A 17,580-nucleotide genomic window follows, 5' to 3' on the forward strand; every position below is an offset into this window, starting at 1 on the left:
GCACTCGATTCTTCATCAAAAAAAAAAAAAAAGTATTGTACTCGATGAGCTCACGTTAAAAACTTTGGGCGAGCTCACCTTTGAAGCAGAATTCCATGCCACCAGCTAATCGCGGACACTATTGACACATTATGCTACTGGTATTAATGTCTAAGATACTAATTGAGCAGTTAAATTGTGAAGTAGAAAAAATTACAAATGCTCAAGTGCTAAGTGAGTAAACAAATTGAGTGGCATATCAAAACAACCCCCTGTGAAGTACAAAACAACAAAATGACAGATTAATAAAGTCAGTTAAAGTCTCCAAACTAAAAACAGAGATGGTTATAGTTGCGTAGTCTATCTCATTCAGTCATGAGAGATGGTAGAATCACGAAAGATTTTGACAAAAAAAAGTTCTCAGCTAATGTGGCGATTGTGATTTTCATATCTCAACGGTCTAGATTTGGTCAAAGTTTGAAACCACACCCGCCACATCAGCTGGGAACCTTTTTTTGTCAAATCTTTTGTAACTTTATCATTTCCCTTCAGTCATTCTCTACATTCTCACGGTATGAGCGTGTCTCCATCTGAAAGGGTCACATTCATAAACAAATTTCATAACCCCCTCAAGTTTTACCATCTAGCTAGCTCGTAATAAATGCAATGATTTAGAACAAGTCCAGTGTATAGGGGTTGGGGTTCCAAATTTGCGGGTGGAGCTCCCAAATAGGAGCCAGGGCTGGGGGCTACCAGCCCCAACAGATTGGGGACTCCTAATGGTAGTATTCGGGTGGATCCACCCCAATACTCCTGCCATCTCTCTACCTCAACCTCTCTTTCTCAATATTTTCAATCTCTCTTTTTTCTCAATATTTTTCAATCCCTCACTTTCTATCAATTATCTCTCTATTTTTTTCTATTTCTCTCTTCAATGGATAGTCCAAACTCCGAATTTAATAATGTTGGAAGCTATGTAGACATGTTATATAATTATGATGATGTTCGTTTATTGAGTGATGGGGTCGAAGAAACTTTTGATTGTAATGAAACATCGAACTCGTCGGTTTCCGCTAAGCTTTATTGATCAAAGAGCGGGTACTCATTAACATAAAATTGCCGAACATTTCAACGAGCGTACAAATTAAACCTTTTTCAAAAATGAACCACGGCAATCAATGAGAAAAACTAAACCTTTTTCAAAAGTGAAAAAGATTTATGATCTGAAGCACAGTGTAAAAGGATCCCTTTCCAGAGGTCAAACCCCCTCAAATTTTTACGATATGGCTGGTAACTCGTAATAAATGCAAGATTTATTAGAATCAAAATGTGGTCTCAAGGATTTTCCTAACATACATGTGCTTCTTTGAGACATTAATCTTTTCTAATTTTCAAAAAGGCATTCAACCCAAGAATCTCTCTCCCACTATAGACTTGTTTCTGGTTTCAGCTGGTAGCCTGGTACTGGGGGATATGGGTTTTAAGGGAATATGTATGACATTTTTGCTGGTTTTACTTGTGTTTATTTTGACCAACTCTAAAGCCAAAGGAGAGAAAAGTATATCAAAAGAAGAAGATATGGAATTAGAAAGACAACTAAAAATTCTCAACAAGCCTCCTATCAAGACTATTCAGGTTAGTAAGATTACTAGTTTTAGATAGATAACTCATATTTTTTTTTTAATGTCAAGATTTTCACCGGATGTTCCTTTTGTTCGAAGACTGAATGGGGAGATATCATCGACTGTATCGACATCTACAAGCAACCTGCATTTGATCATCCCCTGCTCAAAAATCATAAAATTCAGGTTTATTTACCTTACTCTATCATCACTTATGTTTTGGTATGGTATACTAGTTCAAAACTCTATTTCAAATTTATGTACTAATGTTGTTAAGTTTGTGGCCATCCAACTCAAAACCAATTGGCAATGAGTGGAGAGGACCTAATCTTTATATTTTTGGTTGCTAGTTACCCATTCTCCCATGTGGGACTATTCTCACACGCCCCCTCACGTGTGGCGTTCTTTGAGCCTAACACGTGTGTTTTTTTCTTTACGGGTGACGTGGAGCACGTGTGACTTTTAAGCCTATCACGTGTGGGCCTAGCTCTGATGGAGGCATCATTGTGAGGTTGCTATGTTGTTGTTTGTTGTTGATTTTGCTTTTCTTCACTTGAAGAAAAGTTGGCACCATTGCCAGGTTTTGTTGATGTTGATATTGTTGTTGATTTTGCTTTTCTCCACTTGAAGAAAAGTTGGCACCATTGCCAGGTTTTGATGTTGATGTTGTTGATTTTGCTTTTCTCCATATGAAGAAAAGTTGGCACCATTGCCAGGTATTGACAATTACTAACCATTGTCCGGTTGACAATTACTAACCATTGCCCGGTTGACAATTACTAACCATTGTCCGGTTTTGGAGATCTTCCTACCTTGGTTTTTAATAGCCCTCACACATGATTATTACTCCAACATCATCAATGCAATTCAAGTTTTTGATCTACTTGATTTTATGTGTTGTTGAACATAAACACTAGCAATCATTCGATCTTGACCTTCCCACTTCTATTCTTCATTTATACTCTTTCTCATGTCACCTCTTCTTTTGATCTTATAAGAAAATATAATGGAGCCAAGTAGCATACTAAAGTAACAAACATTTGAGAGTTCTCATCTTGGATATAAGAAGTATGAGCAAATCAATTGAAGAGAATTAACTCTTTTGCCATAAAGGAACCCACAAACATGTTTTCAAAAACATCAAAAGAAAACCATCTTTGAGAATAAGCATAATTTCTTTGATACATTCTATCAAACACTTCATGTGCATCATATTGTAAATCAAGATTTTGGAGAATTATAAGTATAGTTTCAAGATAAACATGGGGTATATAACCATTCTAACAAAGAAATCCATGAATTCTTTTCCCCCTCTCTAATAATTTTCCAATTTCTCTCAAAATATAACTTCATGGACCATGGATACACATAGATTTGATGTTGGGGAGGACTTGACATTTGAAATGCTTGAGATCATTGAAGAGTATATCATGTGATTTCTTCAACAAATCACTCTTCTTTGGATCTTTCATCTTCTTGTTAATCTTCATCATCTTCAAATACTATTGAGAAAAGTATTGAAGAATGATTAGATCTCAACACTAGAAGAGAACTACTCTTATTTGAAAGAAACAAAGGAAAAAAAAAACACTAAACTTGAACTAAAAACCGATAAAAGTCCGGCGGACGGTAGTCATTAATGGGACTACCGCCGCCGGCAAGCGGAAGACTCTATTGACTAACCCAAGAAAAAAACCTAGAAGCTCTTATACCATGTTAAGTTTGTGGCCATCCAACTCAAAACCAATTAGCAATGAGTGGAGAGGACCTAATCTTTATATTTTTGGTTGCTAGTTACCCATTCTCCCATGTGGGACTATTCTCACAAATGTGCAATTCTTTTTTTTTTTTGTATTTTATTATTCGAATAAGTCAAATTTAGATGAGTCAGATTACAGACCTTGAAGTAAATATCTATGTACTAATATTAAAGAAAAAATTCTTTCTTTACAGATGAGACCTAGTTCTTTACCAAAAGGACTGGAAAGATCAAGAACTCCATCAACTAATGAACCTAAAATGTCAAACATTATGCTAAAAAGTGTTGAATGTCCAAAAGGAACAGTACCCATCAAAAGAACTCAAAAGAAAGACCTAATAAGAGCCAAATCATTTCTAAAGCAAGCAAATTCTACTAATTACAATGATGAGCATGTAAGTAATTACCTCGTAGCGTTAAGAATTACTTCTCTATTTACTAGCTTCAACTATTTGTCGATTTAATAAGTTTTTATTGTGTGAAGATTTATCAGGCAGTGTATGTGAAGCTGTATAATCAGTATCAGATATTCTATGGAGCCAGGGCTGACATCAGTGTATATCATCCATATGTATACGAAGACGAGTATAGTACAGCACAAATCTGGGTTTTAGATGGCACAGTTGATACCGTCATTGAAGCTGGATGGACGGTAATCGACAATCTCTCTAATTCATCAATTACCCTTTTCTCTTGCAATACCACCAAAAATATACATCATTTTCTAACCTAGTTAAACTAAATGTATTACTCTTACAACACTAAACATTTCAGGTATCGCCACCGTTATACAATGATTATCAGACCCGCTTGTTTACAGCTTGGACTGTAAGTTCGAATCACAAATGATGAGATTTTGCTGCTCTTAACATATATATACACACATAAATTACTTAGTTTTTTTTACAGCGTGACGGTTACAAGAAAACAGGTTGCTATAATACTGCTTGTCCGGGTTTTGTTCAAGTTGATAGATCGCTATACCCAAGTTCCCCAATAACAAATACTTCTACTTACGACGGGAATCAATATACAATTCCAGTCATAATTTATATGGTAAGGAACTCTGATTATTTCGTAATGTCTTCTCTTTTTCTAAAAATATGAGTTAATCATATTAAATTTGGAGACATTAAACTCAACAACAATTGGCAGTGCTAGTTAAGAGATCCTAGATGTTATTAACTTAGTCATGAGAGTTTTTTGTCCGTGTAGGACTATTCTTAGTCACCCCATTAAGCGTGGAGTTCTTTATACCTAACACATGTAATATATAAATGTAGGATCGGCAAACGGATCACTGGTGGTTAATGGTGTCAGGGACAAGAATTGGTTACTGGCCAAATTCCATACTTGGTCTTTTAGGAGGAGAAGGTGCAGACTCAGTTTATTGGGGAGGGGTGACAAAGGCTGGACGAGGTAGAATTAGTCCACCATTGGGTAGTTCAACTATCCCCGATGGTAACTATAAGCATTCGAGCTTCTTCAAGCGTATTCAGTTCATAAATGAACTCAAGATGTTAGAAGATCCCAAGGATATGAAGATGGAGATTCATGTTGATTGTCCCTTTTATAATATCACAAACGAAGGGTATAAAGACGATACATGGGGGAATATGTTATTTTTCGGAGGACCTGGTGGACCTACTAGCCGATGTTCAAAGCCTTCCTTCTTCAGATAACCTACCGTATCCCGTAATCTATATGATCCAAGCTACTAGTAGTATATGGTTTAGATAATTATGTGATGTTTATATATACTCCTTAGTATTCGATTTATCTGATTATCTAGACTTCAATGAATCTAATATTATCAATACAGTAATGCTTGCTTAAAGTAGTTTTACAATTATGCATTTGTGTATGTATATTACAAGTAGTAAAAGTTACCCGTACCGGAACACATTATGAAATGCAATGACCATGTGTGTCAGTAAGCGTCTGAGAAATTAGATGGTTTGACCAAGAAATATGTAAGTTCTTTATTTATTTCGTATTGTTTCCACAGATGGTGTGCAATTTTAGAATCTACTTGTTTTATTCTATTTTTTAGCGTCTATGTACTTAGGTCATTTGGTACCCGTACTGGCCATTACTTTCAGATGATAATGTTGTACCACCTGAGCACTCGTTCCACAATGGATGCATCATAGTGAACAAGATTGTCGAGGCATATAACTTATATAGTGCATATTGGCAGCTTGGGCTGATTTCAAATCATTCCTAATGAGACATTTATGTCAAAGGCGGTGTTTGAATGGTGATGTGAAGAACTTTGGCGCATCTGCTTGTTATTAGAGAAGGTGGGAGGATCACCTTGTCCATGTAAAGGATCGGTCAAACCGAAATGAAAATGACTTGGTGGGAAGCTATATCAAAATACATGGAGTGGTTCAAAAGAGTCTGTCACTCACTAGTATAAAATCGAGACTGATATAAAGCGAACCGATCAGACCAATACTTGGGTTCAATAGCTTACTGCAGATGGAGGAAACCCCCAGACTGTCTAGTTAGAGACGATTGAAGATGGTTTTGTGGCCTTCTTTACCCCCGGTGTTCTCTTCTTTACCCCAGGCATATCTAAAACTACATTTGCATATAGATATATAACGACGACACAATGGTAGGCCTTCTTTACCCTCGGTATTCTCTTCTGATTTGAAGATGCAGTTGAGATCGCCCATAACAGTCGAGGGAATTGTGTGACTTAGGTTTTTCAAATTGCTTCCAAGGACGGAGCTGGTGCCTGTTGTAGAGACAACCATAGAACCCAGTGAACATTATCTGTTGATTATTGTTTTTTGAAAGTACAACTAGCATGAATCATGTTAGTGTCCGGGTATAATATATCAATCTTAAAGTGACGGGACCAGTATATAGCCAGACCACCCGCTTTGTTGATGGGGTCAACAGAATGTAAAGAGTAGTCTTTATTCAAGGTCAGAAGATTTGATGCTCTTAGTTTCATAAAGAAAGATTAGGTCTGGTTTTGGCCCAAAAAAGAAAAACAGGAGGAACTGGAAGGGTTATTTTATTCGGGAGTGCTACATGTACACGATCCTTGACAAAATTTTTGACTTAATGACTCTTTTTCACTAAAAGACAAAAATTGATAAAAGCTTTTCAAAAATTAACTTTGATCGGGACCGTTCAAATGACATTTTGTCAAGAATCTTGTCAAAGATTCTTTGTACATTTAGCATTTCCCTATTTTATGAGCCACTGAAAAGGAATCAGTCCTTGAATGTGACACTGAAGTAATGGGACAAGCTCCTAAAGAAAAGAGGAACTGCAAACCAGAAGAACAAAGAACGAGCAAAATGTATGGGCTCTATTATAACATTGATGCTAAGGAACTGTGGTTCACGTAATCAGATAGAAACTATTGACCATGCTCTACTCCATCGCTCCTTCACGCAAAATGTATGGTTCTATTGTAACATTAATACTCTTGTATCGACTCAATGATATTGTCTTAGCAACACACATCGTCTCCTACTGACAAAGAACTAGAATATGCAACCATCCTTTAGCTTATTTGGAAAGCTCAATGTCATCGTTCTAGTATACCATTGACCGTCCTCGACAGAGTATCAATCAGATACAGGCACTTCCTAAACATACAAATCAAATAACAGCTTAGTCGTCTAACGAAACAACAACCGTACCAGAGAGGTTCCTGCTTATCCTTGCGTAAAATAAATATTGGTAGTTCTTTTGAGACTGACTAAAGAAATAGGCATTAGGCTATTTTAAATGATTAATCTAACTTCTAAAAACGATTTCTTCAAGAGTTCTTTCAAGTGAAGAAAGTAAAACTAAAGCTATTCTGAAAAGAGTGCCACTATTAATCAATATATCCAGTTTCTAATCATCGAAGGAGACAATCAAAAGCTCGTGCTCCACCTGAAAGCTCACAAGAAAATGATTCCATATCCCCTTTCCCATATGATGTTTGTAGTCTCACCTTATGATTTGCTTATTTTTCATTTCAACAAAAAAAGACCTAAAAGTAGTTGACCCCTTGAGAGCACCAATTTTGATTTGAAATTTTGAATGTTACTGACTATACGGAGTTGGATTGATCATTTGCCAATACAGGACCATCAATTCTGATTCGAATGTTACTGATTTATTAGGTTTATTTAGAAAGCTAGACCTAATAAAAAAAACTAGCAAGAATTCATGGTACAGACTCTTTCAGCTTTGAAACTTATGGTTGAACAATCTAATCAGTTGAAAAATTAAACCTCAGATAGCAAAATCAATCTGGGTGTAAGTACTCTAGGTAAAAACAGATTTGAACAGTTTGTGTGCCACTGCCCGGCCACAGCGCCAATCCTCCACGGGTGGTGAAGAGACAGAAAACAAAAAAACGCTAGGAATTATCTGCAAACTAAATGTATCTCTCTGTTGGGAGTCATACAAAGAGTTCATAAGCTCTGCTGTTTACGGTTCTCTTTATATACATATAAACAACCGTTTAACTATGCAAACTGAAACATAAAAAAGAGAAGAAAGAAAATTATGAGGTGTTCATTCTCTATGGTTATGGACAGATGGGGTAGATGGATCCTCTGATAACAAACTACTATAGAAGATCGCCGTCCTAGATGATACCTGGTGTAAAACTACGATGAGGCATAACTTACAGCATACCTGTGTTTACAGCCCCAGATCAAGTACCAGAGTAGCCACCAAAGAGGAAGAGTGAAGTATCAACCTTCGGGTGGTTCTCAGATAAGAGTTTCTCTGCTTCTGAAACTGAGGGTTTTATGGTTCTTTCGCCGTCAGACAAGGGGAAGGCTAGAGAGAGGGACAAAGATGCCAAGGCCTCGTCATCTTTGTTATCTGATTTGACGTCACTGGGGAGCTTACTTTGCTCTTTTTTCTTCTCTGGTCCAACAAGGAAAGGGAGCAGTCCTTGTCTAGATGATTTCTTGTCAGCCCCCAAAGCAAGATCGAGATTCGGGACGTTAGATTTCGGTTGATCGTCATCGCATGAAATGATATTCAACGGCTTAAGATCCCCTCCTGTTGTCCAGTTCTTCGAATGATCTAAACCGCCAGGGAAGAAGAAGCTTTCATCTGTTCTCAATTCTTCAGAGACCAATCCAGCAGAACCCCTCGCAAGATTTTGTTCCGTGATGCGAAATCTCTCACTCGTAGAACTCTCACCTGTAAAACTACTACTCCCGCCGATAATTTTTGTTTTCTTCTGTTCTCTTCCCTCGTCCACTGGTAAAAGATCTACCTTCCCCACATTCCATGGCATGGTTTGGCTAGAGCTAGTCAAAGTATCTGAATGTAGGCGTTTTCCGCTGGACCTCCACTCCAAGATATCATCTCTCTTCAATATGTTACCTGCCAAAGCAATTCTTGCTACTACCTCCTCATCCTTAATATCCCCGCTACTTCTGTTCTGAACTTTCTCTTCAACTCTTTCGCCAATAGAAGCTGACAGTAGAGAAGGACGAGACAAACCAAGTGGGAGTACCTTAAATGGATCAATCGACATTTCCAACCTATCAGATGAAGCTGATGGAAGACTTGTTTGATCGCAGATTAGATTGTCCTCGTTTACCTGCAATGCATTACCATTAATAGGGCCACCATTGATCATTCTAGTTACACGAGAGCATGAATCAAACTCCACTCCTCTTTTCTCTAAATATTTATTTTCTTCCTGCAGCAATATAAGCATCATGCATGACCATAAAAAAAATGCAGTAATGAACTTGGAGAATAGATGTGTCGTCCTAATCGCTGAACCAAGTGATAAATACTTTAAAATATTGCCGTCGCTATCTTGCAACAAACATACTAGAAACAATTGAACTCATAACCAGCTCAAGTGCCAATACCAGTTTAAAAAAATGAGTTACGGATTTTCATAGTTTATAATCCAAGTGGAGTGTGAAAAGGCCAAGATGGAGCACAGCACCAGTCAACGCAAAAAAAACAGGAACACAAGATATTTCATGCAGGGAAAACAGTTCATGTCACACAGATCAAGTGGAGAAAAGACCAAAAAAATGTAGGAGCAACCAAGGAAATATGTCATGTTCCATCTCCTAAACTATATGCTTGCACAGAGATAAAGTAATACCACTGGGTTGTCATTCAGTTTCATTGGGCTGTCATTCAGTTTCATTGGGTTGTCATTCAAGTGCGAAAAGGCCAAGATGGGGCACTGAACCAGTCAACGCAAAAAAGAACAAAAGATATTTCATGCAGGGAAAACAGTTGACTTAACACAGATCAAGTGGAGTAAAGACCCAAAAAATGTAGGAGCAACCAAGGAAATATGTCATGTTCCATCTCCTATACTATATGCACAGAGATAAAGTAATACCATTGGGTTGTCATTCAGATTCATTTCTTCGTGCACAAGTTTCCCGCTCTCCAAAATTCCAGCCAAGTTGGTGCCAGGTTCACCCCCGACAGGGTTAATAGGGTTCATATCTACACCCTCATGATCAAGAGATGCTTCTTCTTCATAAGAGTTCAAATCTATTAACATTCGAGATGGCATGGACTTCTTTGGGAGATCCATTGAGCAACTAGACATAGCTTCTTCTTGTGAATCCAGAGGTCCACTACATGCTGATATATCTTTCACATTTGTTGGAATAGAAGGCAACTCTGCATTTGTTGTGGTCGAAGGAATAGGCAACTCCCTGTTGTTTGTAAAAGAAGGAAAAGCCGACTCTCTATCCAACTGTTCTGTTTCCACATTGGATCCACCTAACTTTTCCTGAGAACCAGATATGGTTTCACAACAATAGGCCCTCCTTCCTTTAAATACACCCCATAAATAAAATAAAGTGTTCCATCCTGCCAATAACAAATCATATAGTTCAGCGACGATCTGAAATTTTGATGAGAATTAAATACGCATGCCACTTTAGGAAAAATCATATTTCAAATCATACACTATAAGATAACAAAATATGTAAATTAGTTGATATGAATGAAATTTTGATGAGAATTAAATTTTGATAAGATCTTACGCTGCATATCCTCAGGTAGCTGGTTTGAAGGGAATATCAGAAGTTCTATCCCATCAAAGTTAGCTTTCAGAGCTAAATCATTCTCAATCATGTTTTCCAACAAGCTTTTGTAGTTAGTTATATAGCTGTTTCATGCGAAAACCAAGCAAATTTCATGCAAATGAGTTGATATGAATGAGAAAAGATAACTCAAGTGAATTTAATACGCAAACCCTTACCTCACGGTATCTTTTGCGAAGAAATAGAGAGCAATGTTCGCTTCTGTGGCATGATTCTGAAACTGCGAAGGCCATGTGGTCAATCGAGGTACTTCCTCCAATAGAATTTTTTGAGGGAATTTGTTCACCATATTAGGAACTTTGGGTGATGCACAAGTCGATAAATGAGCTTGGATTCCATCAACAAGGTCTAGATTTTCACCTCTTTGCACATCAAAACCACCTCTGCTTGTAAGCAGCAAATTAATATATTAAAACTATGAAAAATGTCAAACTAAAGTAAGAAATGCACAAATTCTATATGAAATATAAAATCTGAGAGAGGAGATCAGATCGTACTGCCATATATAGTCAATTTGCGGTACAACAAATGAAGATGTGACACTGTCTTGTCCATCATGAACCACTTCCATGGAAGTCAAACTCCTCAAGAAACTTGTAGTTGACGGTTGATTGAGAGACGCTACTTCAGAACTTGTATCATTATACGACATGGGTGATAACCCATTAGATTGATCAGGAACCTTACTTATTTTTTGCATTCCTAACCCAAAACTGGCAGTTCCAACTGATGCTTTCGGTTCACCAGTTTTATGCGTCAACTCCTTTGAACTTGTTGAAGCAGAAACTTCAGCAACAGAAACGCGAGGACAAACAATCGAGCAAAATTGAGAAGTATGACCAATTTCTTTACATATTTGACAACGAGCAATACTATCTCCAGCTGCTATAGTTTGCCTTGCATGAGTGACTGGTTGCTGGGATTGAAGAACTGCATCAGGGTTGGCACGAGTTTTATCAGCGGTGCGAGAGTTGCTTGTTGACAGTTCCTCCTTGGGACTAATTTGACTAAGCTTTCGTCCAGGAGATTTTAATATTCCATTTGAAGATGGAGACACAATGCCACGAGATAAAGATGAGGACTGCCTCTTCAGATCACCATATCCAGCTAAATATCATAAATTAATAAATTCTGTGAGAAATGAACAGTAAAAACAAATAGATAGATGATTGAATGTTAAAAAAAATATAGATGCTGAAAATTTACTAGATCCAAACAGAACGACGGATGTACCAAGAGATTTAGGACTGTGCAATCCTCTGTTGGATAAGATCTGGACAGGTTTTGACGATTTGCCATCCACTTGACCACCCTTGTGATTACGGTTATTGGTTGCTTGGCCAGATAAAATACTTTCACCACGAGAAACAATTTTCTCAGCTTTTGGAGTAGCTAAACAAGAACCAGCTTTTGGGGAAGTAGTCATAAAATGGCCTGTTTTGAAAGAATTTTTCCTCTCAAAGAAACCTCGTTCTTTTGATAGTTTCGATCCCTGCTCGTCTTTATTGCCGAAGAGATTTGGAGTGTCAATTTTCAGCTTCGATAAAGTAGAAGATTTGAATGAATGAGATTTTCCAACTGTTTTGACATTTCTCTCCTTTTTTCTCTCCCCAACAGCAATGTCCCTAGTCAACCTGGATTTATGACGAAAATCTTCTGGTACTAGTTTAACTTTCGGTTTTAAATTTGAGGCAGTGAAAGAATTCGACTTCAGAAGGGTTCCTGCATCCAAGTACATATTTTTAGGGGACAAGAAAGAAACATTTCAACATCAGTGACAAGTCACACTACTGGCATTCAGATAAGCGACACAAACTTCTGCATGCATAATTATAACAAAGAAAAGAGATTATGCAGTGTTACCCCGCGAAAACTGTCGTGGTTGGACTCCCGATGCATTCAGGCTTGAAGTAGGAGAATGCAAATTCTCTCGAGAACTACTAGATAAGAGACCTAAGCTCTTTACTTTCCCCTTATCCGAGCTCTTAAAGGAAGTATCTCGTGCCAGTGAAGCTTTTTTGCTGGGACTGATTGGCTTTGGTGATCCTGAACTTGTTTCAAGAGCCTGTCGTTTGGATGCAGAAACTTCAACATTCTCCAAAGGTCTCTTTGAAGAGATTTGAACATTTGAACCAACCCTGGGAGATACTTTTGACTCGTAACCTGACACTTTTATATCCGACTTAGTAAAAGGTTTAGAATCTGTGGCACTTCCAGAGTTAAGATTTTTTTCATCCACAGATGAAACTTTTGAAGTTTCTAATTCAGACTTCTTTTGGCTTTCGGTGTCCTCCTTGAACTTGCATTCTTCACAAAGCCAGTCACCTTCTGGAACTTTATCCACCATTATTCGCATGCAATAACTGACAAAACCAAAGAATGAGGAATACTTTATGAGATAAGAAAATAAATACACTTGACTACTGACTAAACCACACTACAGTGCTTACGTGTGCTCTGCCCCATCGCCACATCTACTACAAATAGCAAGCAATTCCTCCCGACCCGCATCTCCACAGATATCACAAACTTTAACCTGTTTTCAGATGAAAGCAAAAATCAGCACGCGGAGAGAGCCTTGTTTAATTGAAACCAAATCATACACGAGACAGAAAATTAGCTAAGGATACATTCACTAGGAAATGTTTGCCTACTGCAACTCAAGTCTAAAATGCTGCATTCTTTCCTTTCTAGAGATGCAGCAAGAAAGGCTATTTTTCATCACATTCTACCTGTATCAAGAAAGAAAGTCACAGAACAGAGCTCAATGTGCTTTTTGTGATCAAAGAAATTCAGGCTGTTATCTTTTTTGTTCGTCTACCCAATTTTAGTTTCTGAAATCCAGGTTTATGAAAAATTAGACTCTTCGTTACAAATGAACTTACTTTCTCCCAGAAACACATATGGGAGCAGAGTTCAGATTCTCAAATGTGTACATGTATCATCTAACTAAACATATCGTGAAACTTAACAATTATACTAGGACTTAGTTAAATTGCATGAACATTAAAAGAAATGAATAGAGTTTCTCTTGAACTGTCTTCTTCCTACCATTTGATATATTTGTTAGAAAACATTCAAGACAATTTTTAGAGCTTTGACATCATCAAATTACAGTAATAAAAATTGGAACAACTAAACTGCAAGTATCAAGATAGCATGAGGAAGTCAGAAAACTACAAAGAATAGTCAATGCAGGTTAAATCTCTTCCCCCAGTTCAAATGCCTTCAGTCTAGGGGGGCATAAGTTATGTCTCTTGTTACCAGACTTTAGTACGTGCACCTACATACTCAGCAACTATCCTCTATAAATAGAGATTGGTACTCGAGAAGAATGAAACATGGCCTTTCTAATTATGCAAAATAAACGGACCAAAGAGAAACTTTCAGCCAGGTACCAATAATATGAACTAATGAAGTACAAAAAGATATGCATCTCATGACCTATGAATCAGAGGAGAACATGTAAAACCAGATCTTACACATTGTTGACACATTAGCAAAAAAAAAGAAAGAATACTCACATCCACGACAATATCCTCTGAGTTATCACTTTCACCAACATGCTTAGACTGTGGTTGCAAAGGAAGTTCCTGCACAGCTGGTGCTTTGGACAATGCAATGGGCTTCTTGACTTCCTCTTTGAGGTCTACACATTTCACGGATTCAGATGGTGAGGCCTTGGAGTCGTTATAAATCCTTGTTTCCTCGGATGGACACATTTTTACTGAACCCCCAGATGAACTGTTTCCTGTGTGACTATCTTTATTGAATTGAGATTTCAGAATTGTACCTTCTCTTTGTTCAGTTGGAGTATAGGATGTTGAAAATTTAGGTGATGTTGATTCCACCTTCGCATTCGAACATTTAGAAAGCTCCGGAATCTGTGCTTCTACTAAACTATCATCCCCAGCATATAAATCTTTTGAGGCAGGAGCCTCTTGTTGGACTGAAGCGGTGAGACAGCCAACTACGGAGGCCTCCTTGTTGGACATATTTGGCCTTCTAATCTTGTTGGAACTTTCTTCTACTTCACATTTAATTTCAGCTGGACAACCAGGATCTGCTTTTTCAACTCTTTCCTGATTTAGACTACTAACAGAAGCTGAACTAGATGATACATTCTTCCTTCCCACACCCACATTGGGGACTGCAACTGGCAATTTTGCATCATTAGCGCCACTGACACATGAAATGTTATCACCATGACATTCTAAGCCTCTCTGCTCCTCAAACCGATTTGAGAAAGCTCTTTGCTCTGATACTACATGATTACTTACTCTCCGTTGTCGCATAGAAGGACAACGATCTTCAGATGTATCAGATGCATCAGAAGCATCGGCGGTCCTCAAAGTTACCTTGCTTTCAGCGTTTTCAGAGAATGAATCGTGACTTGAGCTGACACTGCGTAAGTTACTTGTTTCACCACCCACACACTGCCGATCTGGCAATGCTTTATTCTTCACACGAGGCATCACATCAGCAACATTGAACGAACAAACACTAGCTGTTATTCCTATTGAGGTTTCATCTGAAAACTCATCCTCACTATTTATGTCCTCGCGTGATAAAGCACGATTAAGATGCATGCAAGATGAGCAAGGTGCAGCACAGACGTTGCATGTCCCAGATTCTGCTCTATTACAAATGTTTTCGTTCACTGAGTGTGTAACGTATCTTTTTTCACCTCGATGAGATCCCTATAGATTAAAAAGTGCAAAGGTGAGACTAAAATTGAATGAAGAATAGGGAACCTGACCAATATAACCAGAGAAAGACCAATCTATTTGCTATATTTAAACGGATGTAGATGTGTCATAAGGCAAGTGAGGACTTCCACTTAAAGTGAAAAATATACCAGAACTAAGCCCATCCTTCTGTGATATGCCAACCTGTACGGAGTAGTATGTCCCATTTTATGAAAAGCAAATCAAGATGGACGCCTAATATTTAAGGTAACACAACATTATTCATACTCGATCTTTGCTAAGTCAGTAAGCCTACACCCAGTTTATTCTAAATCACATTTTCTAGGTCTATCGGAATAGTTTTATATGGTAGTTGAAATGACAATATATATCTTAGATGTATCAGTTTTTGTCACACAGTCTAATCAACAAATAAAATTTCAAACATTTAGATTATTTTTAAACTAACTTCAAACATTTAGATTCCTCTTGGAAACTCCTAAATGGTTGTGATATTCGTAGTTCAAGTTGCTGTTTGGTGTTTTACTTTTAAGTGCAAACATATAAACTAGTTTGCAGTCAGTCGACTTAGGTTTGGCAAACTTCTCTGTGAATATTTATAGCCTTGTTTAGGAACTACATTCACACATTGTTGTGCACACCTCATGTAGGCAAACAATAAATTGGTTCATTTGACAATAGTGAACACCACGAAGGCATAAATGGGGACATGAATAACTGCAAAGTTTAAGGAATACCAAGCAGGGACTTAGTGCTATTTACTTATACATATCTAACTTCAAGGAAACCCACTAGTACAACGTTTAAACTTTCTAAACACTCAAATTGTACGAATCGAAAATTGAGGTCTAAAACTCTTCCAGTATACCATATATTTAACTAGCATGTTCAGTTCAAAACTCTCTTTCAATGTAATAACAAAACCTTAAAGGAAATTAATCCATAAAGTATAGATGCAGCTAAAACATAAATTTACCCCGCTAGTGTCTCACCATATTCTTGTCAGTATCATGATCTGATTCATCGACAGGTCCTTGAATGCGACAACTCCCTCTTAAGACTGGTGTGATCTAAAATGCATAATTTCATAAATTAGTAACATCAATATTATAGCAAATTAGAAACATAATCCCCAATAGAATAAGAAGATTAAAAGACTTTAAGTAGGGATATTATCAAAGCCAATGCCTAAAGAGGGTAGAAGACCTCAAATGTTCGATCAAAATAACCCTAATTGGCCCAATTGTAGCTTAAAGGAGTAAACTTTATGCACCATAGAAAAACCCTAATCTGAAAATCAAATTAAAACTTGCCAAGTAATAACAAGAAAACAATATCAAAATCACAACCCAAACCCTAACCATTACATCTGATATCTTTCAAAATAGATGTAAAAACCTAAGCATACAGTAAAAACAATAACTTTCAACAAAGAAAACAAACAAGATAAAGAATTAATCAAAACCCATATATAATTTCAGTAATCCCAATTGAATTCCGATCAGAATGTAATATAATTACATGCCTGCGGTTCCATGATCTTCTCTGTTACAGCATACAAGTCTGTGAGGAGTCGTACCTTTCGCTTCCTCATACCCCAATATACTAACAACGACACAAGAATACCTTACGAACACGATCAAGCTAGGGTTTTTTTACTGTTATCTGTGTATAATCCAAATTTAGAGCCATATGTATAGATGGAGAAAGAAACAGATTAGAAAAATAGGGCAGAAAGGGACGAAAACGACGATTGATTGATGAAAAATGTTATCGAATTGGTGGGGCAATTAGGGTTAAAAGAAGTGAGACTAGTAATTGAGAAATTGAGAAAATTTTGCAGATTTAATTAAAATGGATCTGATTGAAATCCTTTTAGGTTTTTTGAGAAGAAGAAGAAGAATACAAGGCCAAAAGAGATCACTATAAACCAAGCGTGTTCTTTGCTCTCTCTCTATTCTTTCTCTCTCTATATATATAAATTTCAGAGAAAATGAATTTGCTATTTCAGTCCGATTTAGTAATTTTTGGAGAACCGATTCCGATTTTTGTTTCTTAGGAAGAGAGGTTTTAACTTGTGGAGAGACAGAAGAGAGAAGGACTTTATACTGTCAGATGAGCTGCCCCATTTTTATCTGACGTGTCAAGGTTAAATATTTTTGTCAGATGACTCAGATGTAAATTCTTTCTCTTAATTCGTACCAATAGACCGACATCCAACGGAAAGTGAAAATTCTGTGGATTAAGAGGATTTCCAATGTATCAGAAAAAGAAATCATTCAAGTCAAAGGAAATCTCTAAGATCACCAAGATTTGGTAGTGGTTAATCTTAAAGATCTCAAAAAAATATTTTGTTTTTCTTAATGAATATATTTGGCCTTATTTATTGAGCTGTTGGTTACAATATAATGTATCTCACAAAGTAACGTATTTGAAAA

The 17,580-nt window shown here is 37.1% G+C and overlaps 2 protein-coding genes across 23 annotated transcripts; one reads left to right on the top strand and one right to left on the bottom strand.

Annotated features, from left to right (window-relative positions):
* The first annotated feature begins 1,316 nt into the window (after positions 1 to 1,316).
* On the top strand, positions 1,317 to 5,209 carry LOC147536715 (protein neprosin-like). Of its 2 annotated transcripts, none has more exons than XM_086644519.1 (7): positions 1,317 to 1,614; positions 1,701 to 1,787; positions 3,555 to 3,755; positions 3,845 to 4,012; positions 4,135 to 4,188; positions 4,270 to 4,416; positions 4,644 to 5,209. In XM_086644519.1, exons 1-7 carry the CDS (start codon positions 1,336 to 1,338, stop codon positions 5,040 to 5,042), a joined length of 1,335 nt encoding a protein of 444 aa, XP_086500645.1. In that variant the 5' UTR covers positions 1,317 to 1,335; the 3' UTR covers positions 5,043 to 5,209. The 2 variants fall into 2 exon arrangements, with proteins under 2 accessions (XP_086500645.1, XP_086500647.1); XM_086644521.1 differs by having other exon boundaries at positions 1,355 to 1,614; positions 3,854 to 4,012.
* A 2,514-nt stretch (positions 5,210 to 7,723) lies between these two features.
* On the bottom strand, positions 7,724 to 17,489 carry LOC147536716 (ASI1-immunoprecipitated protein 2-like). 21 transcript variants are annotated; one of them, XM_086644386.1, is made up of 12 exons: positions 16,668 to 17,489; positions 16,135 to 16,212; positions 14,227 to 15,133; positions 13,958 to 14,082; positions 12,884 to 12,969; positions 12,297 to 12,796; positions 11,667 to 12,155; positions 10,931 to 11,540; positions 10,592 to 10,816; positions 10,374 to 10,498; positions 9,716 to 10,197; positions 7,724 to 8,944 (listed from the first exon to the last, which is right to left on the bottom strand). In XM_086644386.1, exons 1-12 carry the CDS (start codon positions 16,734 to 16,736, stop codon positions 8,039 to 8,041), a joined length of 4,602 nt encoding a protein of 1,533 aa, XP_086500512.1. In that variant the 5' UTR covers positions 16,737 to 17,489; the 3' UTR covers positions 7,724 to 8,038. The 21 variants fall into 21 exon arrangements, with proteins under 21 accessions (XP_086500512.1, XP_086500507.1, XP_086500520.1 ...); XM_086644381.1 differs by having other exon boundaries at positions 7,724 to 9,046; positions 16,668 to 17,293; XM_086644394.1 differs by having other exon boundaries at positions 16,135 to 16,202; positions 16,668 to 17,219.
* Positions 17,490 to 17,580: the final 91 nt, after the last annotated feature.

Source organism: Eschscholzia californica, unplaced genomic scaffold, assembly GCF_041429995.1.
Source record: "Eschscholzia californica isolate CP2 unplaced genomic scaffold, dmEscCali1.0.p SCAF_5, whole genome shotgun sequence".
In the NCBI taxonomy this organism is placed as follows: domain Eukaryota; kingdom Viridiplantae; phylum Streptophyta; class Magnoliopsida; order Ranunculales; family Papaveraceae; genus Eschscholzia; species Eschscholzia californica.

Coding starts and splice junctions, on each gene's coding strand:
- LOC147536716 (XM_086644378.1), bottom strand. CDS start 16,736: ATGAGGAAGCGAAAGGTACGACTCCTCACAGACTTGTATGCTGTAACA. Junction 12,156..12,296: donor ACCACGACAGTTTTCGCGGG/GTAACACTGCAT, acceptor ACTTGGATGCAG/GAACCCTTCTGAAGTCGAAT. Junction 10,817..10,930: donor CAAATTGACTATATATGGCA/GTACGATCTGAT, acceptor GCTTACAAGCAG/AGGTGGTTTTGATGTGCAAA.
- LOC147536715 (XM_086644519.1), top strand. CDS start 1,336: ATGTGCTTCTTTGAGACATTAATCTTTTCTAATTTTCAAAAAGGCATT. Junction 1,788..3,554: donor TCAAAAATCATAAAATTCAG/GTTTATTTACCT, acceptor CTTTCTTTACAG/ATGAGACCTAGTTCTTTACC. Junction 4,189..4,269: donor GCTTGTTTACAGCTTGGACT/GTAAGTTCGAAT, acceptor TTTTTTTTACAG/CGTGACGGTTACAAGAAAAC.